The 26,761-nt window shown below is 43.2% G+C and overlaps 2 protein-coding genes across 2 annotated transcripts; both read left to right on the top strand.

The window, feature by feature from the left end:
- Positions 1-2,397: 2,397 nt before the first annotated feature.
- On the top strand, positions 2,398-17,970 carry LOC310791765 (vang-like protein 2). Its single transcript, XM_083653419.1, has 7 exons — positions 2,398-2,711; positions 4,029-4,152; positions 6,152-6,759; positions 9,893-10,026; positions 12,300-12,435; positions 14,265-14,508; positions 15,606-17,970. The coding sequence occupies exons 1-7, from the start codon at positions 2,641-2,643 to the stop codon at positions 15,864-15,866; spliced, it is 1,578 nt and encodes a 525-aa protein (XP_083509545.1). The 5' UTR covers positions 2,398-2,640; the 3' UTR covers positions 15,867-17,970.
- A 489-nt stretch (positions 17,971-18,459) lies between these two features.
- fcer1gl (Fc receptor, IgE, high affinity I, gamma polypeptide like) lies at positions 18,460-22,507 on the top strand. Its single transcript, XM_083653784.1, has 5 exons — positions 18,460-18,612; positions 19,413-19,507; positions 20,630-20,674; positions 21,795-21,824; positions 22,038-22,507. The coding sequence occupies exons 1-5, from the start codon at positions 18,558-18,560 to the stop codon at positions 22,101-22,103; spliced, it is 291 nt and encodes a 96-aa protein (XP_083509910.1). The 5' UTR covers positions 18,460-18,557; the 3' UTR covers positions 22,104-22,507.
- Positions 22,508-26,761: the final 4,254 nt, after the last annotated feature.

Here is a 26,761-nt window from a genome sequence, read left to right as displayed (position 1 = left end):
GTATTAGGAAGCCCTGTCTTTGCATTTTATCGTCTTGTCTTGTCTTAGTTAATAAAAGTGCTTGTGACATATCACACGTGGATTTGACTTCCACTAAACATTAAGCCCACCTCAAAGAAAATGCAGAGATGTTTATTGTGTAGGGTTAGAGGGTTAGGGTTACCATTCTGCCTAAAAAATACAGATATATGATTTCTCATTCTCACCTAATGTAAGTAAGATGGTCGAGATAAAAACGTTCACCAAGTGGCATGTGTTGTTGTGTTATTCTCGTGTCGTGACTCGTGTGACATACAAACTGACTGATATGCGTTTTTGAAGCCAGATTCTGATATTGTTAGAATAAAATCAAATGTGTGTGTGTACTGTATATAAATTATGTGTATATATATATATATGAGTCACTGATTCATATATATTCATATAGAATCATATTTGTCACTGTCAGAGGCAGGAAAAGCCTGATTCAGACCATAAAGGGAATTTAAACCCTCCACTGAACCCAGTGGAGTGAAATTTATGTAGGTGGATTAACCGCTCCTTAAGGCGGGACACCACACCAACTAGTCAGCGGTAGGGCAGACAGGTAGGCTTTCAAATGAATAATTAATTCACAAAACACAAAATAAAATGTGCAAAGATAGTCAGCTCTCTATCAGTGGATGATGACATAACCGGCTGATAGCTGATATATTTGAAGAAGACCAATATCAGCAAAACCTTGCAAGCCAGCTGGAATCTCGCGAGCGTCAGGTTAATATCAGCATCATGTATTAGCAAACCTTCAAACTAACTGAGATCTGTACAGTGTGGTTACAGCGAGGCTGGCCTGGGACTTGGTGAGGGGAAGAAATGTCTGTCTGCTGTGGCTAATGTTTGTAGCTCGAGAATTAGCATTAGTTTTTAAATCACACTAATTAGGGCTAAGCTGCCCTCAACCTAAGATTTTCTTAGTCGACTAACGGTCATTATTAGTTCAGGCGACAATGAATCGATTAGTTGAGTAGTCGTCGCACGTCCTTGGTTCCCCAGCAATACACCAGCCAAGTGTGAAGAAGATCAGACAAAGGGTTGTCAAGATATGCTCACTGCACTCCACAATATATCAATTAGGGCTGGGTATTGGCAAGGATCTCACGATACGATACGTATCACGATACTTGGGTCACAATATGATTGTATCACGATATATTGCGATGCGATACATATTGCGATATTCTACAGAATTTACTCAAAATTAAATAATAGAGCTAAAGATACAACACACTGTGTACCACCCAGGTAGTGTAATAATATGTACATCACTTTATATTGATAAGTTAGTGGACAAATTTAGTCAAAACTACTGAGTGTTGAGTGTTACTGAACGCATCGATATGGGAAATATCGATACAGTATCGATTAGGGGTGGGAATCACCAGATGCAGAGGCATGGCCTGCAAAAAATATCGCGATACTTGGCGCCCAAGTATCGATACAGTATCGGGAAATAAAATATCGCGATATATTGCCGTATCGATTATATTGCCCAGCCCTAATATCAATATGATCTATATCTTGATATGAGACTAGATATCATCTTAGATTTTGGATATCGTGATATAGTGAATGATGTGGCACAAGTCTTTTCCTGGTTTTAAAAGCTGCATTACACTAAAGGGATGTAATTTTCTGAACTTAACCAGACTATTCTAGCTGCTCTACTGCTGTTTATTTTCCTTTACCCACTTGGTCATTATATCCACATTACTGATGATTATTTATCAAAAATGTAAATATTTTGTGAAAGCACCAATAGTCGGGGAAGGAAACCCTGTCTTTACATTTTATTTTCATCTCAGTCTTGTTTGAATGAAAAGTGCTTGTGACATCTCACATGTGGCTTTGACTTGAGTGTCACGGCACCATCAACTCTGGGCAGCCATCGTTATTTACCATTATCGTCTGGTCGCCATGACAACATCATCTCAGAAAGGCTGTCCCACTGATAAGAGGAGTGCGCTGGAGCTTACCGTTAGCTGGACGGCTAACTGAGCTAGCCTCGGCTGACACAGAACTTGTCTCTCGCCAGCTCGCTCCTTAGTCCACCAGCGCTCCTCATCTCGGGGAACATTCTCCATTCTCTTTGTGACAACCTAACCTTCGATAAGCTTCACCCACGTTTGATTGACAGCCATTAGGACAAATCCATCATGGGCGACAGTCACGTGATCAACGGCTGATTATGCTCATGTGACATCTTGAAACTAGTCTCACATTGGTTTACACAGTTTGTGTAACGCTCTCTCTCTTTGCCTCTCTCTTTCAGATCCTGGCCACCTCAGCGACCCATCATCCTCTCCCACCCCTAGAAACCCCCTCCTCCTCCTCCTCCTCTCCTCTCTATAGCCTCCCCGTGTAGTTCTCTCTGTGGCGCCCCCTGTAGTCCCCCCCCCCTCCCTTCTCCTGCCCCACTGCTGGTCGGCCTCCAAGATAGATTCCCTCAGGAGTAAGGTTGACCTGCTCAAGCTGCCGCTGGCCCTCTCCACCAAGTCCATCTCCGAGCGCAAGAGCCAGCTGGGCGGAGTGGGCGAGCAGCGCCCCCCGGGGGGAGGAGGAGGTAGAGGGGCCCACAAAGCCCGCTCACCGCCCACCCGAGACATGGACAACGAGTCGCAGTATTCCGGCTACTCCTACAAGTCCTCGCACTCCCGAAGCTCCCGCAAGCACAGGTAGGAAAGAGCTGTGGACGGCCGCACCAGTCTATCTCAGAAACGTCTGGGTTGCCAGATAACGTCTGTGTTGCCAGGTTTATTTGCAGTTTGAAGGTGCTCATTCACAAGATATGTAGATTGGAATTAAACTGTACTGTGGGAGAGAGAGGGAAACATACTTACCAGCCACTATCCTTTTGTTCCTTACAGATAGGGTCCAGGTCACCCAGATCCCCCGACAAGTGCAAAATAGCTCCAGTGTTTCCCCTACAATTGTACCGCCAGGCCTGAAAGAAAAGACTAATAACATAAATGACTAATATGAATAAATATGAATGAATAATGATGACATCACAACAGTCTAATCCTAATGTTTATATTCTCCAAATCTGGTTTCAAATGGCCAAAGAATTTTCGCTGGCGACCCCCACTGTGGTCGGTTTAGGTTTTGAAGTCCTTCCAGGCCTGAAAGGTTTTCTAGGGGAAACACTGATTCTGCTCTAAAATAAAATGGTCTTTGGTGGTTAAATCAATAAGGGCACCAGGGCAGCTGGTAACGTTTTGAAAGAATAATGTTTATGCCAGTTTATACAGTCTTTGCCAGATATGTACAAGTGGCGGTAATGCACCACTAAGCTGGATGCCAACCGCCGTAAAACAAAAAGAAGTATATGTAGATTGCACGCACGCACGTACAGTGCCAGAGAGAGGGGGGTGGTGGAGAAGGGTCCCACCTGTGCAAACCTGCACCTGTTACTCCAACACCTGGGTGTGATTTTCAACACCTGGGTGTGATTTCTTTCTTCTTCCGTATAGCAGCTTTCAACAGGTGAGCCAAATAAATACATTTTGGAAACTGCTTACAGCTCAATCGTTCACGTTTATTTCGGAAAATGTCTCTATTACTTCAAAAACCTTCCAATATGTCGTCGCCTCAGGCAACTGATGAGCAACTCTGATTAGGCAACCAGCAGCATGTTGTTGAGTGATTTGGAATTAGTTGTTGATAGGAAATATTTTAATAAATTTTTGATGTGACGTCTCCCCTTGAAGGGTGTGCACTATATACGTTCTTGAACTAAGATCCCAGGTTGCTATGTGAAGCTGATGCTCAAGATAGATAAGAAATAAGCTTGTAACCAGAAGGTTGTTAGTTCAAATCCATAAACTGGGGAGTTGGAGGAAAAAAGTCTCCAAAACCAAGTTAACATCTTATGAAGTGCCAAATGTCCCCTGTAACATTCCTCTGTGTGTGTGTGTGGGTGTGTGTGTGTGTGTGTGTGTGTGTGTGTGTGTGGGTGTGGGTGTGGGTGTGCGTGTGCGTGTGCGTGTCAGGGATCGGAGGGACCGTCACCGCTCCAAGAGCCGAGACGGCAGCAGCCGTGGAGACAAGTCGGTCACCATCCAGGCTCCTGGAGAGCCGCTGCTGGACGCAGAGTCGACGCGTGGAGAGGACAGGGTCAGTCACTCACACTGAGGTTTCAGAGAGGACAGGGTCAGTCACTCACACTGAGGTTTCAGAGAGGACAGGGTCAGTCACTCACACTGAGGTTTCAGAGAGGACAGGGTCAGTCACTCACACTGAGGTTTCAGAGAGGACAGGGTCAGTCACTCACACTGAGGTTTCAGAGAGGACAGGGTCAGTCACTCACACTGAGGTTTCAGAGAGGACAGGGTCAGTCACTCACACTGAGGTTTCAGAGAGGACAGGGTCAGTCACTCACACTGAGGTTTCAGAGAGGACAGGGTCAGTCACTCACACTGAGGTTTCAGAGAGGACAGGGTCAGTCACTCACACTGAGGTTTCAGAGAGGACAGGGTCAGTCACTCACACTGAGGTTTCAGAGAGGACAGGGTCAGTCACTCACACTGAGGTTTCAGAGAGGACAGGGTCAGTCACTCACACTGAGGTTTCAGAGAGGACAGGGTCAGTCACTCACACTGAGGTTTCAGAGAGGACAGGGTCAGTCACTCACACTGAGGTTTCAGAGAGGACAGGGTCAGTCACTCACACTGAGGTTTCAGAGAGGACAGGGTCAGTCACTCACACTGAGGTTTCAGAGAGGACAGGGTCAGTCACTCACACTGAGGTTTCAGAGAGGACAGGGTCAGTCACTCACACTGAGGTTTCAGAGAGGACAGGGTCAGTCACTCACACTGAGGTTTCAGAGGGGACAGGGTCAGTCACTCACACTGAGGTTTCAGAGAGGACAGGGTCAGTCACTCACACTGAGGTTTCAGAGAGGACAGGGTCAGTCACTCACACTGAGGTTTCAGAGAGGACAGGGTCAGTCACTCACACTGACGTTTCAGAGAGGACAGGGTCAGTCACTCACACTGAGGTTTCAGAGAGGACAGGGTCAGTCACTCACACTGAGGTTTCAGAGAGGACAGGGTCAGTCACTCACACTGAGGTTTCAGAGAGGACAGGGTCAGTCACTCACACTGAGGTTTCAGAGGCAGACATCTCACTACCTATAATCTATCAATATTGATCAGCTCTACCAATGCCCAATATATTGTGCTAATCTTGTCCCGTCGTGCAGTAAAAATCACACTTATTGTCCCTTTAAAATTGTGATCCAGTATATCCCAGTGTGGTCACACTAACCATTATGCTACTCAGTGTGTAGAACTTGGCACCAGGGTGAGGCATTGACTTTAGCTACCACCAGACAAATGTTGGTAAATCTTTGCTCTGGCTTGAAATGTTATCGTCTCTACCAGCTACTTTGCCAGGTGATCAACTATTATTTTAGAGGTGCTCTTTTCTAAATCTCTAGTTGGCTGGTAAAAAAAAATAGTGGCTGGTGAACTCTGTGATGAGCCAGCCACTTTGGCTCATGGGCAAAAACGTTAACCCTCTGCCCTGCATGGCACGGTAACACTGCCGGGGTTTTAGACTCACACTGGACCCCGGTGTGTGAGTCATGCTAAAATACTCTGTATTTAGTCTGTATTTGTATGTAGTCTCTCTCTCTTTCATTTTAAATACATCCTCAGTGTCTCTCTCTCTCAATTTAAATACATCCTCAGTCTCTCTCTCTTTCATTTTAAATACATCCTCAGTCTCTCTCTCTTTCATTTTAAATACATCCTCAGTCTCTCTCTCTTTAATTTTAAATACATCCTCAGTGTCTCTCTCTCTCATTTTAAATACATCCTCAGTCTCTCTCTCTTTCATTTTAAATACATCCTCAGTGTCTCTCTCTCTCATTTTAAATACATCCTCAGTCTCTCTCTCTTTCATTTTAAATACATCCTCAGTCTCTCTCTCTTTCATTTTAAATACATCCTCAGTCTCTCTCTCTTTCATTTTAAATACATCCTCAGTCTCTCTCTCTTTCATTTTAAATACATCCTCAGTGTCTCTCTCTCTCATTTTAAATACATCCTCAGTCTCTCTCTCTCTCATTTTAAATACATCCTCAGTCTCTCTCTTTCTCCTCGTCCGACAGGATGACAACTGGGGCGAGACGACCACGGTGGTGACGGGCACGTCGGAGCACAGCGTCTCCAACGAGGACCTGACTCGCGTCTCCAAAGAGCTGGACGAGTCCACGCCGCTGGAGTGCAAGCGCTTCCTGGGCCCCGTGCTGGCCGGCTGCCTCAGCTTCTTCGCCCTGGTCACCCCTTTAGCCTTCCTCGTGCTGCCCCAGGTGCTGTGGCGCGACTTGCTGGACCCGTGCGGCACGCCCTGCGAGGGCCTCTACGTCTCTCTGGCCTTCAAGCTGCTGGTTCTGCTCATCTCGTCCTGGGCCCTGTTCCTCCGGCCGCCGCGCGCCTCCCTGCCCCGCTTCTTCGTCTTCCGCTGCCTGCTCATGGTGCTGGTGTTCCTGTTCGTGGCGTCCTACTGGCTGTTCTACGGCGTGCGCGTGCTCGAGCCCCGCGAGCGGGACTACAGGGGCATCGTGGAGTACGCCGCCTCGCTGGTGGACGCCCTGCTGTTCATCCAGTACCTGGCCCTGGTGCTGCTGGAGGTCCGGCACCTGCAGCCCGCCTTCTGCCTCAAGGTGGTCAGGAGCACGGACGGAATCAGCAAGTTCTACAACGTGGGCCACCTCAGGTTAGTGCTGCGAGATGGGGGAAAGTTAGCCTGTGTTATAAAGGGTTCCCACGGCTCCTTGAAATACATGCTAAAGAAAAATCAAGGCCTGGGAATTTTATGAAAATAGACATTAGACAGTGAAAGTGCTTGAATTCATATATTTTGTGCAAGAATAGAAATTGAAGTTCTTTCGATTTTTTTTTACTTTACAGTTGAGAAGTGTTCACACATTCAAGCCTCTCTCTTTTTAATTGTTGTCTGTGAGCTTCACTAAAGCCTGCTAGTTCTCATGATAAACATTCTCTTTGTAACGGTAATTATAATGAACCTTGATCCATGTCTCAGGGAGTTGTCGGGGTACTTAATTGAAATGCAAATCAAGAGTTATTTTCAAAATTCTAGATGTACACTTCTGGGGGGGAAATACCAATAGACCCTTTTCACGGGGGCCATTTTGTGTCGAAAAGGCAGAATAAACACAGGTGCAAGCAAAACCACTAATGAGGGTTTCCAAATTGCAATCATGGAAGTTGGAAACCCTCATTAGTGTTTTGCTTGCACCTGTGTTTACCCTGCCTTTTCCACACAAAATGGCCCCCGTGAGAAGGGTCTATCACCTGAAGTTGATCATTCTCTATCTCTAAAACGTAGAGGATCCATTCTGTAGATGTGTTACATTTTTGTCAGCCAAGGACTTCAGTCACCTGCTGTCCTACAAAGTACCATCGTTACATCATATAGCTGTCAGTTTATTGACATGGTGGATACCTCCGTTTGGATCAAAACTTCTCTCAAATGCAAATAAAATGCAAACATAAAAAGGTGTGCATGTGTGTGTGCGTGTGCGCCATGCATGCAAACGTGCACACGTATGTGCATGTTCACGTGTGCACCTGCGATTGGTGCATTTCTGTGGGTGACATGTGCAGGCAGCGCAGCACAGGTATTTTCCTGTTTGTCTTTTGGAGCTGTTCAAACACCCAAACCCTCTCATGTGTCCCTCTGCACACACAAACACAGGAGTTTATACAACAGCTAGATATTAACAGTCAGACAGCGTTGCCACACCATCCTCAGCATTTGTTTGAACATCTCGAGTGCCAGAAAGTTGAGACAATCTCAGGAAAATATAATTGGAAGTCAAGTCAGTCTATTTTTGTAGTTGACAACTTACCTGACATTCTGAATGATATTACATTACGGGATTTAGCATCGTCCCGATGAACTAAGCTTCACCCAGCTGGTACTCCAAGCAGCTTAGAACAAACGCTGAGAATGTTTGATGATGATAACTGTCATCTAATGTCTAACTGACTAAGATTAAGTGTAGGACTTATTGATATACTATAGTTTGAGGTTTCATGTTATACAGCCAGAGAAGGTCTGAATAAGAGCGTTACAGATCTATTTCACAGTTAAACGTATTTAATAATAGGGAGTAAAGCATCTGAATAGAAGAGAAACTAGTCTGAACTCGCTCGCCGCTTAGAGTTGTGTACTTCTTTTTCAAGTGTAACCTGATTTGGAAAAAGCGACACCGTCAATTATCGTTGTACACTGTATGTCACATGTGTCAAACTCCAGGCCCGCCGGCCGATCCGGCCCTGCACCTCATTTTATGTGGCCCGCGAGAGCTAGCAAAGAATACTACAATTTGTGCAATACAATTCTATGCTGTGCAAAGACAGAGAGAGCCGCCCGCACTAAGAAAAACTATTGTTAAATGTTTCATAACTTTTGAACCGCTAATCCTATCAATACGATTTAAAAACTCGCGTAAAGCAGAGTTTCTCAGCAGGGTTCAGCATAACCCCCCCACCCCCCCACCCCCCTCCCCACTGGCCCACTTGGCCACTAGATCAGAGTTTTACTGGCCCCCTGTACTGTATATTATCACTGGCCTGGATGGCAGCCAAAAAAATTAAAATAACCTTTTCTTCCATCATTTTACCTTTAGTTATGGATAATTATGTAATGTTGATATATTACACAAATGTGCAAAATATAAAATTAGGCAGTCAGCACATGTAGGTATTACTAGGTAACAAAGTGTAACTAACGCTAGGTGTTTGTTTTATGACTAAAAAGATAGACGGACGTTGAAAGTCAGGTAGTGTAGAAGTCCAGTGCTTCCCCTGTATCTCCTGTGGCAGGCTGCCACAGTGAGATTACGCCATGCTAAAAAATATTTTCAAAATAATTGTGTGTTTCACATCACGGACAAAGTGACAGAAGAACACAGACACACTGCTGCCTATAATATTTCTATAATCATTCAGTCAGTTACTATATAGGATAGTAACTACTGTGTGTGTGTGTGTGTGTCTGTCTGTCTGTCTGTCTGTCTGTCTGTCTGCTTGTCTGTCTGTCTTCCCCGGACCATGCTGCCTCTGTAAGAGAGACAATTGAGGGGAAACACTGATTAGTCTGAGTAAATGTGCTAGTAGTTTCAGTGGATGAGACGAGGTGGGGGCATCTTGAAAACAATGACGTGCTCTGGTGGTCACTGGCCCGGGGGGGCCGGCCAATCAACTTGCCCTGCATAAACTGTTACTGGCCCCGAGCAAATGGGCCATTGGTTATGTTGAACCCTGAGCTTTCCAGTGCTATCTCACATGTCTCGTTTGGACATTCAGAAGTTCCTCAGTAGTGAACGTGGTTATGCCATCATTATCTGCAGCATTCATTCATCAAAGAAACCTGTCATTCTTCCTCTGAACCAAATGGCGGGTAACCCTGCGTGTCCTGATGGATCGCTGCCCACTTCATCCACATCATGCCTGATTAACCTGAATCACAACCTTTTTTTTTTTTTTTTTACCAACCAATATACAGTTTGAATTTGAAAACTTGATGTAGGCTACACAAACGGAAACTAGTCATAGTCTTATACACAAACCGGCCCTTTGAGGGCATCCATAATAATGCTGATTTGGCCCAGGATGAAATTGAGTTTGACACACCCCTGCAGTGTGTGTTGATGTAGTGCCCAGCCCCAGCCCTCGTCCAGTAAGCAGCTGATACTTGACCTGTACTTCCTGTGGTAGTAATGGCTGTCTGTGCGTACTTCCTGTGGTAGTAATGGCTGTTTCTGTGTGATTCGTGTACTTCCTGTGGTGGTAACGTTAACGGCTGTCTGTGTGTGTCTCAGTATCCAGCGGGCAGCTGTGTGGGTGCTGGACCGTTATTACAGCGACTTCCCCGTCTACAACCCGGCCCTGCTCAACCTGCCCAAGTCCATCCTGTCCAAGAAGATGACCGGCTTCAAGGTTTACTCCCTAGACGGTAAATACATCATGCGTAATGCCTCCCATGCTGTTTAGTCTAATCCATGAGTCCATACAAAGCAACAGGACCAGGGACAAATTATATTCCTTGTCGGAGTCAGAGTCACTTCGTCAGTTAGGCTCAGTGTCAGATGGGTGTTTTTTGGCACATAGCACAATACAATAATATGTTAGACATTTCATCAAAGGATTGAAATACAGCGCAATTTAATCTTTTATTTGTAATTTTATCTTTTAGAAAACACACTGACTGACTGTTGTGTGTTGTCTTCTGACTATTGATGCGACCACTATGCTGCATACTTACTTACACTAAGTCACATTCCTCGTATGTAATCCGATTACCTACTGTGGCAATACAAGTGATTCTGAATCTGATCTCATTGTGCATGCTGAGTTCCCAGCTCTAAGTCAGCTGTCCAGACGGTGTGTGTGTCTGGTCAGTGTTACAGAGCTGGTAGAGGAAGGCTCCGTGTGCGTTGGGGTCTGCAGGCTCTGTTCTGGAGTCTGCTGCTCTGAGCAGCTGCGGAGCCCGGCCCGGTGAGAGTGGACTGTCCTGATCAACCTAGCAGGGCAGACCTAGTGCAGGGCCGCACACTCCATACTAACACTGACACTTGGCTTTCAATGAGCTACCCTACATGTTATGCTGTCGGATATCGGAGAAGTTGCTTCCTAGAATCATCTTAAAGAAGATGAGCATCGGCAGGGTTCCCACAGGGTCCTTGAAATCCTTGCAAATTTGAGAAAAACCACGTCTTTTGAAAGTAGACATAAATACACATGGGTCATTAAAACGGCTTGAATGTATATATTTGGTACATGAATAGAATTTGAGATTATATATTTTTTTACGTATAAAGGCTAGAACACATGAACCCAACAAAGAACTAGCGGCAATGAAGGCAGACAGTTTACGTCGCCTTTTTCTGAGCCAAAAAGTTGCACTTGAACACACCGCAAATACTACAGCCGACGGTCAACTACTAGCACATACATTCTACTAGCACATACATTCTACTAGCACATACATTCTACTAGCACATACATTCTACTAGCACATACATTCTACTAGCACATACATTCTACTAGCACATACATTCTACTAGCACATACATTCTACTAGCACAGGGGTGCCCAAATTATTTCCCATGAAGGGCCAAAACTCAATCTGGGTGGAGGGCCGAGGGCCAAAACTAAACGTTGTGGAATTACATTAAAATGTATTGTGTTTTATAGAAAATTAACATTCTAAATCTAAAATAACATTTCAATATAATAATCTACTTTTTATCTGTTTAGTAATTGTAATAATTTGCAATTGGTTATATATATTTAAAAAAACATCTGCATTTGTGCAGAGCTTAAACATTTAATCAGTAAACACCCAGTTAAAAACAGTTGTATTTTCCACCTTTGTAATCAAGAGAGAAATTTGACTGAATTCGCAACTTGAAAAATCCTCAAGGTACTTTGAAAATCAGTTTCGTAGTGGCGACGTATATTGTACTCTTTCAAAACAGCCACTCTGTCTGCAAATGAGACAAACCGCTGTTGAATTATTATGATAATGATTACTTCTGTAAAAAAATACTCGTCTTGCCACTCCATCCTAAACTTTCTTTTGTCAGTGTGCCACTGCCGTGATGATGATCTGTCCATCCACCCCCCAACCAGGTGATTCAGCCAACCAATCAGGAGCAATCAATCCTCAGATAGCAATGCCTCACACCCGTGTGATAGAGTCGGGGAGAGAGAATACCAGCTGCACAAAATTAACGTTAATCGTAGATAGAAGAGTCCCGATATCTCCATTCAGGCGCAGACTGCATAATCGGGCACGTCGGGCAACTGCCCGGTGGCCTGAACTAGCACATACATTCTACTAGCACATACATTCTACTAGCACATACATTATGCGCCTGTGTGAGAGCAAGGATTCATGAAAAAACAACGCAGCGTTTGCCCACCTAAGATGATCTTGCTGAACACAAAGGTCTCAGTTTGATAAACTTGTGTTAACCACAGACCTGATTTCAGCCATCTAACCAAAATCCCCGTACAAAAACCCCATTGACTTTCAGACGAGGGAACCAGGTGATGCTAACTATTGGGTTTTAGCCTTTAGGACTCATTCCTGCAGCACTCATACCTAAATCCAGCAGTTCCTTGTCTCGCCACACACTGACTGACTGACTGACTGTTGTATGTGTTCATTGTGTTGTCTTGTAGAAAACACACTGACTGACTGTTGTGTGTGTTGTCTTGTAGAAAACACCACGAATAACTCCACAGGCCAGTCCCGGGCCATGATCGCAGCCGCCGCCCGCAGGAGAGACAACTCCCACAACGAGTTCTACTACGAGGAGGCCGAGATGGACCGCAGGGTCCGCAAGCGCAAAGCCAGGTCAGACAGACCAGCTCAGAGTCCAGCTGCTGTTTCTGTTGAGCTCAACAGATACACACTTGATTGATAGGACTAAAGTTTAGAAGTGCTATGCGTAGCATTTTTAATGGGGTTTTCCTGGCTCAGAATGGGCCTCTGCGCGGGTGACTACTACGCACGACAGTGACCGATCTTGCTTACTGTCGTGCGTCCATTTGACTTTTGGGTTATCCTGAACACAAATATATCAGTCATTGTCAGAAATTATGGAGCAATGTGTTTTCACAGCACCCCAAGTTTCAGACAGTCATTTTCAATGTACAAATGTGAGAGGATAACTTTGAAATTCCCTAAAATGATACAGTTAAAATGCTTGATGTTGAGTTGGTGTGTGTTCAGAGTTGTCCTGAACTCAAATATATCAGTCGTTGTCTGTATTTTTTTTGCCTTGGGCCTTTTTGGGGGGTGCCTGAAACCTCTTTGACATATATGTTATGTCAGTAGTCATATGTCATTTGTCTAGTTAACACATTGACTGCCAGCCGTTTTTTTTTTGCTGTAGGTAGCTTCTGCCAGGCCGTTTTTTGAGGATTCTGGCTCATTTTAAAAGAGCCGAGGATTCTTTTCTGCTTGGAGTTTGTGAACACAAAGTTCAGAAAAGTACTAATAGAATGTGTGCTTTCTCTGTCTAAAAGAGTTAGTTTGTAGAGTTAGTAGTTATGTAGATATTAGCCGTTGAGTACAGCATGGTTTCAGCTGTCTGAGAGTGAAAGCTGAGATAATCGCAGTTTTGTGAAATTCAATCAAACAGGCAGAACAGTCACTTTAACCATTTATTTTTGGCATCAGTGAGAGATCAGACATCCAAACAATATAGTTCCGAACGCCCTCTCCTTCAACTCCTCCCTCCGTGGGCGTGTCTAGTGGCTTTCAGCCTGCGTTTGTCACAAGCGAGTGCTCTGCTGCTGCTGCTGCTGCAGCGAGTTCGAGCAGCCTCCCTCCCTGGCAGCGAGTGTGGATAGGGCTCACTCGTCTCTTGGGTTTGAGAGCCCCGATGAAGCCCCGTGCGACTCTAGGCTTATGCAAATTTGCAATCCCCCGTGTGCTGCTGCTGGCGCGGCCCGAGAGCGGCGAGTCTGGTGACTGATGACTGTAAAATCGGCAAGCCATTTCCTTGAGAATGGAGGAAGCAGCCGCGGGAGGCGGCTGCTTTTGGTTGACTTTCTCTCTGTCGGGAGGGCACCGTCGCCACCTAGCTGGTCGGTAAAATAGATTATACACATTCAATACTTCCAATATCTCCATAGGAGACGCGGGGGGCATTGATCCACGTAGCACCGTCAAAAAAAAAATTTTTTTTTTTTTTTGACGACTCAACTCGTCGTTGGCAGTGAACAGCTGGATTGTGTTTGACGACTCAACTCGTTGTTGGCAGTGAACGTGTTAACTATGATTCTTTGGCATTATTATGGTGAACGAATGAGATCACGGTTGAGACTATTGGTTGCCTCTATCTCATGCCAGTGGTTTTGTTAGAACTAGTGTTTCTCAAAATTAAGACTACATTTCCCATAGACCCTGTGCTTCTTTGGTCCAAGGTTTTCTGTTTTGTTCTGAATAGGTTAAACTTAAAGGTTTTTCCAGCTGCCCCCATCATGCTATGGGTTGAAACTCATGATCAAAGTCGTCCTCATACATTTTTACATTGTTCTAACCTGAATTGTATAACACACATATTACAACCACATTCTCAAGGGGAAACCGTTATATCAGGCGTTTCCGACACTTTGTGGCTGACTGTAGCTACTGATAATAATGTCTTAACACGATGGCTATGCCAAACGCTGCAGGTTGGTGGTGGCGGTGGAAGAGGCCTTCACACACATCAAGCGTCTCCACGAGGAAGAGGTGGCCTCGTCGCCCAAACACCCGCGCGAGGTGATGGACCCCCGGGAGGCGGCCCAGGCCATCTTTGCCCCCATGGCCCGGGCCATGCAGAAGTACCTGAGGACCACCCGGCAGCAGCCCTACCACAGCATGGAGAGCATCCTCACACACCTGCAGTTCTGCATCACACACAACATGACGCCCAAGGTGACTGTCTCCATCACGGCACACACAAAAAAACACACACACACACACACACACACACACACACACGCTTCATGGATTTGACCTTTATTTAACCAGCTAGATCCATAAGTCTTCTCAAAAGTTTTCCCATCAAGGACCCATAAACTGACACAAATTAGGCCACAGACCCCTATCTGATCAGATTTTTGCTTTTAGATATTTTATTACAGAAAGTGTATGAAACCTATGATCAAATAGTCATACATTCTGTCATTGTGTTACTCATGGATGCAATTATAGTGAAAATAACCTATTCCCATTTTTGCTGGGGACCCTCTGGAACCCCCTCAAGGACCCCTGGGGGTCCCCGGACACCAACTTTGAGAACCACTGCTTTAAGTAGAGGGAAAAGTACTGGTGTAAAAATCTACTTAAGAACAATTAAAAAGTAGCTAATTTCAAATGTTCTCAGAGTAAAAGTTACCAAGTTACTTTTTAGAAAAGAGAACACTGATAGATGTTTGGAAATGACAAAATAAAGCCAGATTAAAACCACCTTCTGTGAATGGCTCCACTATTTGTCAGTTTACGTTGGTCCGGTCTTTGTTTCTTATGGAGAGAGACACACAATCTATCCTCTGTAATGATGTATACAATGTAGCTAAGTACAATACTTTAAAAATGTACTTTAAGTAAAAGGAAAAATTCTAACTCACTGTCTATGTGCTTGTACAAGTGTGTCAAGACTGATGATGGCTACACCATAAGGATTCTCATTCAACTCTCAGATTTTGCCACATTACTGCGGTGCATACACATTTGATATACCGGTACTCAATATTTTCCCAAAAATTTACCTAGGGCTTATACCCAATGTGTAACTGGCATTTCTGGCGAAATTGAGATGTATATATCAAGTAAACCTCTTAAAGAAATTGATTGTAGTGTAAGTATCTCAAACTTAGGTCTACTTTCTCCTATAAGGTAGAAATATAAAGAAAACCTATTTGCCCTCCTCTGGGTCCAAACCCTCATTACCTAAACATACTACCGGCTCCAGAGCTTGTCTTAACGAGCTTCAACATGATAACGGACCCCCTCATTCGCCCCTCTGCCAGGCTTTCCTGGAGCGCTACCTCAGCCCGGGCCCGACCCTGCAGTACCAGCAGCAGAGCGGCAGGGGGCGGCAGTGGACGCTGGTGAGCGAGGAGCCGGTGACCTCGGCCCTGCGACAGGGCCTCGTCTTCTCCCTGCGACGCCTCGACTTCTCCCTGGTCGTCACGGTGACGCCCCTCCCCTTCCTGCGGCTCGGCGAGGAGTTCATCGACCCCAAGAGCCACAAGTTCGTCATGAGGCTGCAGTCAGAGACCTCAGTCTGATCCGCGGGGGGGGGGGGTCGTCTCCTCAGGCTCTCTCCATACTGGCTCCTGGGTCATGTGGACGCAATATGGCCGCTTCCCCTGCGTGTGATTAAACAAAGAACATCTTTCAAGGGGAGGAAGCCATTTTGGAGCGTTGAGGCCAGATGTCTCAAACTAAACGGCCATCTCCCTGTTGTGTGATCACCTTGGATGCTCTGATATCAAACTGTGATAAGATATGATTGTCCAAACCCTGGAAATGGATGCCTTGTGTTGTAAAGATTTTGTCTTTGCAACACGCTGTAAAAAAAACACACACAATTATTTTTTTTCTAAAGGGGACTTTTTGTGTGTGTCTTTGCCATGTTTGTTTTTTTTACTTTTGTTTTTGCTGTAACCACTGGACTACATGACTGTGCTGACTCATCACATTAACCACTAGAGGGGGGGGGGGACTCCATCACACTTCTCACTTCCTCTTCCTCATGTCTTATGAACGGACCAATCGGAGCTCAGCTCTGACTGCAAAGCTGGTGTATCACTCCCACTGGTTACCTGTCGGTGTGTTATTTTGCCTGAAATAAGGACTGTTTTTATAGGCGGGGGGGTGACTTTTTTAACTTACAGAATGTAGCATTATGTGCATTGAATTAACAAATTGTTTGTGTCTTTTCATCTGACTGTAAAGAAAAGAAAAAAAAGGGAGTGCATTCCTAAGTTGTTGCTACTCCAGACTTTGTACAATGATTCATGATCGTCTACATATACGACTTTCATTTTATTCTACACTGGCTTTTTTACAGTTGATATTACAGTTTTAATAGCAAGACTAAACCGACATCCCTGTCTTTTTTCTTTTGTCGGTCCAGAGAGAAGCGACCGTAGTTTAACTATGGACTGACTTCTGAGGGCTTTAGTTCATAAAATGTTTTATATCCATTCCCACACTAACCCAAACCAGACGTGTGATTGTAACTTCTCACTGCGGGTCGTCTGCAGTAGTAGCGTATCACTAGCCTAGTAAAACCACACTGATGTGAGCTCACATTCTGGCTCATTCTGCGTTTCAGTCTGGCCTCCAGCCTGTCCACAGCTTGGGCGGGAGTACTTGCCTTGACGGACAACTCCTTCAGCCAATCAGCGTCGCCAAATCCACTCAGAACGGCGAAAACCTATTTTACGCCGAGAAACTCAGCGGGCGCATACTCTTGTTCTTGTTGAATTGTTGTTATTCAGTAACTCAATATGATTGAGTCTATTTCTTCAATAACAGCACTCACGGCGGTGTTTACGCTACTAACGTTGCCGTTTATAAGCTCGTTGATTCGGGAGCCGCAATACTGTTTTGCCAGCGGTCTCCGTTGATTGGCTGGTTTACGTTGTCAACTACGAGGGCGGATCCCTGATTGGCCCATGCATGTTGTAATTTCTGGAAATCGCTGAGGGTGGGCTGGAATCCAGACTGATCCGCAGAACAAACCAGCATGTGAGGTCATGTGATCAGGATGGTTTAGCAGGCTAGCGTGTCACCGCCTTGTGCCACGAGCTGAAACAAGCACAGAGACCATGCTGCCTCCATCCTACAGCCTTATACACACATGGTGGAGAGGGGCCCCTGTTCTGCCCAGCGCACTCTCCAGGTCCCCACAGGCCACACCCAAATGTACTGCCCTATACCTGTTCATCTCCAGGTCCCCACACCCAAATATACCTGTTCAGCCACAGCACCAGACACCACTGACTGCCTGCTCACTTCTCAGTGAAAATGCCCTTTACATGTCTGTGAGAATGATCCCACCAGTGAACGCACCAGATTCGCTTGTGTGTGTGACTTTTCATCCCAGTTATCCAAATGCAAATGATTGTCTTTGCTGTTTTTGAAATGCATGCTGGATTTATTTTGGGTTCCAAATTTTTTTTTTTTTAATAATAATAACTTGTTTGTTTTCTATCATTTTTAAGGTGCCTAAGTTATGATGATGCAATTTTACAGAATGTTTTTACTTTCGAAAAAGAGGTGGCTTGTTAAAAAAAGAAGAGAAAAAAGTGTAATTCGTCTTGTATTTCCTTTCCTTTTTGGTAACCGTAGCTTGTATAGTGTGTTAGCCCTTTTTCCACAATTAAACCATTTATTCCTTGTAAGCGCTGCTCTTGTCACTTATTATGAAGCGTGAGTTTCCGCGTTAATTTGAACAGATTAAGCGACACTGATGGAGATGGAAGTTGTGAAAGAGGAACGATCTCAGTTTAGATTGTGACTATTTTTATGTATGATAACTCTTTTGTCAGACAGCCCTTCCTTAAGTTCCTTTCCTCTTTGGCTTTTCGCATTTCCCTTTTAAAATCACCTTCTAAAGAAGGGATAGATTTTAAATTGTACTTTTGCAACACCGCCTGAGACAAGGAAAATGTGAAGGATTGCACTCATGTTTGCTTTTCAGTATTACCAAAACTACCGTCAATTTGACCAGAGACCACGAGCGGGCAAAGACGAGCCCTTTCTCAACCTATTGTTTGACAAGTCTTCTGCAAGAGGAAGTTGTGTGTGGCGAGGAGGATGGTAGAGGTAGGCGTTGGGGTTTCCACAGCTTTGAGGACGGACAGAGAGCCCAGGACTTCCTGCTAGCGTCTCGCTCTGCACAGGACGGCTTTCTGTAGAACTCGAGCAGACACCCGAGAGAGAAGAACGTCGCAACTCTTCCCGTCAAGATGCTGCGGGGGTCTCTCATCGCCCTGGTTCTCACGATGAACCTCACCTGCGCTGGTAAGGTGGTGGTTTTCCAAACCTTTTTGATGATCAGTATTTTTATACAGTGTTGGGTCCTTGACATTTTTGAAAGTTTGTGAGTTTGAGGGGGGAATCAAGGCATTGAAGGTTTTTGAAAATAGACATAAATAGACATGGGTCATTGAAAGTGCTTTAGTTTGTATATTTTGTACAAGAATAGAAATTGAAGTTGATTTTATACCTAATGTGTAACACATGCACCTTATCATTGTACATATTTTGTTACTCTGTCAATATCTGTAAACCCTGTGCGACACAAAGCCCATTACTGCTGCTATCCGTGATGTACATATCTTGTAAACAGCAAACTTAGGCTACCTCACTTAGCTGTCAAGACTGTTTATATATCTGTTAATACTGTTTATATCTGCTACTATCTTAATCTTTTTATAATCTTTCATAATCTTTTTAGATTCTTTATATCTTATTTTGTCTACATCTATATTGGTCATATTTGTATATCGTATATTTGTTCTGAAAAGTGTTCACACATTCAAGTCTCTCTTTTTAATTGTCTGAGCTTCTGTGAGGCCTGCTAGTTCTCATTATAACATTTCTCAGTGTTGTAACAGTAATTAACCTTGAGAAATCTTTGAACTTAATGTTTAAGAAGGTGTTGGAACCTTGATTTTAGTCAATGCCACATCTCTGAGCTCTTGTGGGGAGATATTTAAGATTTAAATTGTTTGGGGGGTTGAAAGAGAGGTGGTAAGTATTTCTTATTGCTGGTGGAGGTCGTGATGAAGAGTATGATGATGATGTGTTTCTGTGCACAGAGGCCAGCTTTGAGAACAAGAACCTCTGCTACATCCTGGACGGGATCCTCATCGCCTACGCCATCGTTCTCACCATCTTGTACTGCCGACTGAGGGTGAGGAAAACTGCGACTATAGGAACGATGTTCACCACACCATGACAAATAGACATGGGCATGCACAAAATAAGATTATACTAAATTTAAATATTTTTGTTCAAAAATGCTATATATAAATGGTTGGGAGGGGGGCGGCGGGTTGAGTCCAAATAGAGCAGGGGTGCCTAACGTTTTTACACTTCAGATCTACTTTTACATTTTTTAAACAGCACAAGGGCTACCTGTCAACCCCCATACACACACCAAAACAATTACAAAAAACCATAAACTCTAAAGTGTGAACATGTGGGTAGACATGACCATAAATTAAATGCTGTCTATAATTTCAATGATAAGCAATAATCACTTGGCAATCAACAGTATTTGTTCATGTATATTTAAATTGTCCGTTTGCAATAAACATGCATGGACTGACTGATTGAATGCGAAACACTGACACTACAAAGTTACACTCATTATTCAAAAACTAGTGCAGTGCCCGTTCCCCCATGCACCACCCCGTGCCCCCCCCCCACCCCCCCCCCCCACCCCACCCCCGCACATACACTGCACTCTGTCAGGTCCCCCTAAGCGCAAGTTTGAAGTCGATCCAACAAACGGTTCTCGAGATATGCGAAGAAAATACATACAAACAGTCCTGGAATAAGTCCAAATTGCATGAAATGCGGCACTGCACACCATCGGGGTCCGAGCAGCGCACTCCCCAAGTTTGAAGTCGATCGGACGAATGGTTCTCAAGATAAACCACTTTTTGTGTGGCCAGTAGGTGGCGCTGTGCCGAATTACACGAAATCCGGCAACGCACAAATTAGACCACAGACCCACATTTGATACGATTTTGTCCCAGGGTCCCCCATCTGATACGATTTTTGCTTTTAGATGTTTTATTACAAAAAGTGCATGAAACCCATGCATGACCAAACATACATTAATTTATGTTACTCATGGATGGAATTATAGTGGTCCTTGAAACACACACACACACACACACACGCACACGCACACACACACACACACACACACACACGAATACAAGTCTAACTAAACCAAACAATGCCACTCTAACATTAACTCTATCTGAATCACTGAGTCATGTGACCTCTCTGGCTTGTTTGACAGGTGCATCCAGCCTACAACCCGCCTCCTGCGGTCCAGCCTGCTGGGGTAAGCAACAAGTCGTGTCTCAGAAGAATACAATAGACCCTTCTCACGGAGGCCATTTTGTGTCGAAAAGGCAGGGTAAACATAGCCTGGGTAAACCCAGCCCCCAGTGACCTGCTCTCAGGCTCACCCTGCTTACAGTCACAAGGCTAGTGACTGGGAACTGAGAGAGCAGGTCACGTGGGGGCTGGGTTTACCTAGGCTAGGGTAAACACAGGTGCAAGCAAAACACAAATGAGGGTTTCCAACTTCCATGATTGGAATTTGGAATCCCTCATTAGTGTTTTGCTTGCACCTGTGTTTATTCTGCCTTTTCTACACAAAATGGCCCCCGTGAAAAGGGTCTATTAGCATTTTTCACTTTCCAACCAATTCATCCATTTTGTGTCTAAAAGGCAGGAAGTAACACAAGTGCAAGCAGAACATTAACGAGGGCCCCGGCACTGGATCAACTACCGTAATTGGATTGGAAGTGGAAAATGTTTTGCTTGCACCTGTGTTACTTCCTGCTTTTTATACACAAAATTGGGTGGCAAGTGAAAAAAGGTGAATTAACTGTGTCAGTCTGAGTTCTTTGATTTTTGAAAACAGACATAATAGACATGGGTCATTGAAAGTGCTTGAATTTATATATTTTGTGCAAGAATCGATATTGAAGTTCTTTAGATTTTTTTTTTTACTTATTAGTAAATAGGCTAGAACATAGCCGTAGAACACCGAAGAATGTAGTTTTCACATGTTCAAGCGTCTCTCTTTGTAATTGTTGTCTGTGAGCTTCTGTAAAGCCTGATGGTTCTCACTGAACACTGTTACAGTTTCCACAAGTAAAACTCACTCTTCAAATCTGTCACATCCCTACTACCTGCTTATTATTTCACGCATCGCAAACGACATAAAATTCACCCTAAGAGTGTAGAATAAAATGTATAAATAAACAAACAAACAAATAAATGAATAAATAAAATACAAGTCTTCATGGCTTTCAAGGGTCAGAGGTACAAAGGAGGAACTAGTTACAAGACATTTTAGCAGACTAGATTATCCACTCTCTCTCTGTCATGTAAGATTCTGCTGAAGGACAAGGTGATAATTTGCCTGTGTTTGATCTGTTTCCATCCCACAGAAGCAGCCGTTCGACTCGGGCATCTATGCGGTGAGACTTCTCATTCTAATGCTTAAAAAGACATTTAAAATGGCTCATGGTGGTGGGAAGGCGAGGGCGTGCCGCGCGGTGGAGGGTAAAGGACGTTTTTCTTTTTCATTATTGTCTTAAACTTGGTTAACGTACAAAAAACAAAGCAACATTTCCAAGTTTTTCCTCTTTCCAAGTACCTTTTTTTCTTTATCTCCTCTGTCTGTCTTGCAGGGTCTGAGTCCCCACGATGTTGATACCTATGAGACCATCACAGTACAGAAAAACCCCATTGTGTGAGGAAAGCAGATATGCTACAAAGAGGATGCTAAGCACGAAAAACCACAAGCCTCCCACCCCCACCCCCTACACACACACACACACACACACTTTTTTTTGCACATTGTTTTTTTACTGCCATGGTGTGACATGTCCATATCTGTCCTGTTTTGAGTCTGTATACTAATGTGTGGTCGCTGCGGCAAACACTTTCTCAGTGTCTTTTCTCTCTTGCTGTAAAAAGCCGTCTCTTATTTCCTCGCTTTGTGTCATGTAGAAATGTTAAAATTGCAACTAAATTAATTCAGAAAAGTACTAATATTGACTATATTACTATTTTTTGCTGCATGTTAAGAGTTTTTCACACCAATATTAGACTGCTGATTTTTTTTTTTAACCAAGCTTTTAACAAATAAAATTGAATAATGAAATTCAGGTTGTTATGTTTTGTTACAGGCTTACATGTTGCACTTTAACACGTTTTAACAATTTGAGGAGTAAATTTGCTTGAGAAAACATATACAGAGACATACATTAAGGTTAGTCACAGCCTCAAAAGCCCTGACTACGCTGGTCTAATTCACTTCCTGCTTTCAGTGGTTTTCAAGTTTCCTGTGAACAATAGTGACCAAAATAAGACTCGACAAATGTTTACCCACACTTTTCAACAAATGAAACAAACAACAAATACTATGTCAACAGAAGAATGTTGAATAGTTCCTCAGATTCACATGATAAATGTCATATCAGTCAACATTTTAGAAAGAAGGATGAATCTATTCTCAAAAACATAACTATTGTTGTATGCATGCAAAGTTCTGCAGTAATGTGCATTCATTTCATGGCAGGAAACAGTTTGCAACAGTATGTTACAGTTTCTATATCGAGGACCTGGAGGCAAAGTGTGATATATTTATATCAATATATATATACAGTATATATCTATATCTATATCTATATATATATATATATCATCAATTGAAAGGTATCAGCGAGATAATTAAACAAAAACTGATAGCCGTAACAGTCATTCAGTGTCAAAAGTAGGGTTTAGCAAGCCCCCACTTTTGACACTGAACAAGCATTGTGGGTAGAGAGGATTCTAACAGTGCTTAGGTCAGCTCAAAATGCAAGCTGATCTAAGTAATGCTAGCATGGCAGCATGATCACAACATTTTTAGTGTCCTCTTCATATCCTAATTCATGTTCTATGTCAATATTAAATGAATGTAAATATTTTAATATTCCCTTGGAATACGTAGGCCTATAGATTCAAAGTGTTACTTTATAAGGAGTGTGAACTGGTCAAGATTAACTGTGTCCCTGGGAGAGACATACAAAAAATCATTATACTAGCAGAAGAGAAAAGTAGTACTTTGTCTAGAGGTTTATTAAAAAAGGATTATTTAAAGTTTTTAACAGAAAAAAGGTATCAATCAATTTCATATCTTCCATGTAGCTTACAATTTGGTGAAAGCTGCTGAGCATTGTTTCAATAGGGGAATGGTGTTGGTGCAGTGGTAGCGCTCACAAAAAGAAGATCCTGGGTTTGATTCTCGACTCGGATGCTGTTGGCACTGGAGGTATGTCTCCCCATGCTTTCGGTGCTTAGTACCCAGGTGGGCTATGGCCTTTCTGTGTGGAGTTAGCATGTTCTCCCTGTGCTCCCTTGGGGTTTCCTTCATCTACTGTAACATAACATCAACATGGACCCCCACTAACAAAGATGCAAGAAGATCATCATGATGCTCTTGCAGGTTTTTATTTAAACCATATTACATAAAAATAAAAGTCCTAGATATTTAGTTTTCTTTAAGATATTGAATTGATACTGGACTCTTAACTTGGTCGGACTTGACTTTAGACTTGAGACTTGACATTAATGACATGGACTTGACTTGGTAATGTACGACTTGGGACTTGACCTGAGACTTGTAAAAGACACCCAGTGAAAGAATGTATAAAGAGTTCAAGGGTCAAATGTCGACCGTCTAGACAATAGGTGTAACAAATATTCATACTATTCATGTATAATAAGGAAGTGCTGAGTATTACACAGCCTTGTTCGCTTCATTAACAGCACTAGAGGGCGACCACACACAGACAGAGACAGACATGCACCTTCACTGTCAGCTTGTTTCTTTGAGTCGGCTGCAGACAACCTGCATCTGACCCTCAACATGTGAGTCTCTGCCTGTTATTGACATAGAAACAGAACTGGAGCTGTATTCAAAACACGTTCAAGACATCCCCGCCTCACTTCTGCTCTGTTTTTTTCCCTCAAGGCACAAAGAACTGCCTAAAGCAACTTTTCACCTTCAAAAACATCCAGCTGATTATTGCAACACACTCATGTGCTTGTGCAAGACAAACAGGCAAAATACCAGGGGTGGTTTTAGGCCCTTTTTGGGTGGGCTGAAGCCCAGCCGAAGATAGTCTCAGCCCACCCTGGAAGATAGAGGGTAAGATTTTTTTTTTTTTTTTTTAACAAAAATAAGAATAGCTGGCCCTCCTCTATTCATCTCTCATTCATGCTTTAAAGCCATACAAATATTAATAATAATGGTATTGGTGATTGGTGTATGCAACATACAACCTTTATTTTGAAAATATGGTTAGGTCTAGAGGAAGTTACTTATCTACACTCCTGGAAAATTGATCACCCAGGAAATAAGGAAGTGTTCTATTTCTCCTTGAGAGCCTCAGACTGACAACAGAGACCACCAGCAAGCCAATGTAGATTAAGTCTCTTTTCTATAGTGAGTAAGGTGTTAAACACCATGATCATCGAGTTGGTTGAAAAACGAAGTCTTTATTTTAAGTTATATTTTGTAAATTAACTTCTTCATTAGTCAACCAGAGTTGACTATGAAGTGAATGGGGGCAACATCATGCATCTAATGTATTGGGTACCTGTGATCATCATTGTGGGGCTGCTGAGCTGAGGTGTAAACTAGGCTACTAGTGCTAAGCTGTTTGTTAATGAGTCTGGTGATATGCAAATGCACACTAGCATAATGCTAAGTGGCCAGCCATTTTGGTAATGTGTTAAATCGTAGCCTATGTTTAGAATAGCCACTGATATGCCTGTTGCAGTGTTGCTTGCTATGTGTGAAGGTTAGCTTTATTCATGGTTGCCATACAATTTATAAAGTGAATTCCTTTAACTTCTTTGGTACCTCATTAACCTCAAGTCACTCTTAGATTATTGTTTTATTGATTTTGTGTGGAGGTGGAGAACAGAGGAACTGTGAGAAGAAGCTGTATCTGCTAAGAAGTACACACACACACAGAAGAAGAAAAAGACTGAATCTGATAAATTGATTAAGCTTTCTTCATAGATCTAGTCTCTTCATTTTGATCTCAAAGTGCACCAGATTGATAAATTTTTACTTTGAAATGTACAAAATCTTCTCCTGGGGGGGCATGCCCCCGGACCCCCCTAGGGGGTCTGCGGTCCACCGTATACATTCTTTGGGGGCTGAGCCCACCCAAAGGTGTCATCCTAAAACCGCCCCTGCAAAATACTCTTCAAGTTTGGGGTTTCAGTCAGTATGGACAATCAGACATCTAACAGACATCAGACACACTGAATCGTATAATTCAGCATGGTTCAAAGTTAAGATGAGACTGTTAATCTGTTTTTTCACCATTTTTGTGTTCAGGATTTTTTGGACGGGTCTTAAGTGGTGGCTCGAGGATGTAATGGATCCACACATGGCCTGACGTAATCAGTGGGTATGACATCATCAGTCAGTGGCGTTTGCATGCTCAGTTGATGGATTCTGTTCGTGTGGGATGCCGCCGCGGAAAAGCCAGCCTATTATATTAGTAAGATATTCGTATGCTATAGCTGTACTATCTTATGATAACATATCATTTTTAGTCTTTTGATTAAAGTGCAAGTAGTTTTATTACGTTCAGCTTTAATTCACAGTGAGTGTCATCATGAGCAAGAGGAAGGGGGGCAGTGACATTGGCCAGTTTTTTTGGCAGCCTCAGAATAGAAGAAAATTTAGTGAATTATGCATGTTTTTTTCCACTGTATTCATTTTGTATTTATGTAATTTATTTGTATTCCTATTTCATTTTCATATTATCAGTGATTTGTCTTTCAACTTTAAACCTCACTGTGAGAGAAGGATGACCTTTTGCATTCAACAATAGCACTAAATTCATTTGAATGAAGTTGTATTGCTTTGTGTTTACTGCTGTTTGGTGGTAGGCAGCAGCAGTCAGCTAAGAATAGGCTGCTAAGTCAACAGAACAGACTAGTCATCATAAACATGAAGAAACAATAGGAGCATCTAGGCTAGGCCTACCTAATATGATGCATTCAGGTGCTATCAGACATAGAACAATTTATCTCCTCCTGGGCTATTTGGAAATGTCACATGAATGCCATTCAAGGTTTGGATGATGAAATTGGTAAGTTGGAGAAAAATGTACTACCTGAATTTCTGAAGTTATCAAAATGGCGGGGAAACAGTTTTTGTCAGTCAACACTTAACCCCCAGCCATCCCAGCGCAGCCCCCCCCCTCCACCCTTCTTAAATTACTTTTAAGCAAGAGCCGCAATCCACAAAAGGTCCCTTTGTTTTATTTATTTATGTATTTATTTGTTAGTTTTATTTATTTATTTATTTATTTATTTATTTATTTATTTATTTATTTATTTA

This window comes from Poromitra crassiceps, assembly GCF_964638095.1.
Source record: "Poromitra crassiceps genome assembly, chromosome: 17".
NCBI classification, from domain to species: domain Eukaryota; kingdom Metazoa; phylum Chordata; class Actinopteri; order Beryciformes; family Melamphaidae; genus Poromitra; species Poromitra crassiceps.
Note: the sequence above shows the minus strand (reverse complement) of the source record. Positions and strands in the feature narration are given on the sequence as shown.

What these genes read in the sequence shown, in the direction of transcription:
- LOC310791765 (XM_083653419.1), top strand. Translation starts at nt 2,641, where the DNA reads ATGGACAACGAGTCGCAGTATTCCGGCTACTCCTACAAGTCCTCGCAC. An exon ending in CGAAGCTCCCGCAAGCACAG is followed by an intron (nt 2,712 to 4,028) that starts GTAGGAAAGAGC and finishes TGTGCGTGTCAG; the next exon opens with GGATCGGAGGGACCGTCACC. An exon ending in CGACGCGTGGAGAGGACAGG is followed by an intron (nt 4,153 to 6,151) that starts GTCAGTCACTCA and finishes CTCGTCCGACAG; the next exon opens with GATGACAACTGGGGCGAGAC.
- fcer1gl (XM_083653784.1), top strand. Translation starts at nt 18,558, where the DNA reads ATGCTGCGGGGGTCTCTCATCGCCCTGGTTCTCACGATGAACCTCACC. An exon ending in TCTTGTACTGCCGACTGAGG is followed by an intron (nt 19,508 to 20,629) that starts GTGAGGAAAACT and finishes CTTGTTTGACAG; the next exon opens with GTGCATCCAGCCTACAACCC. An exon ending in TCGACTCGGGCATCTATGCG is followed by an intron (nt 21,825 to 22,037) that starts GTGAGACTTCTC and finishes TCTGTCTTGCAG; the next exon opens with GGTCTGAGTCCCCACGATGT.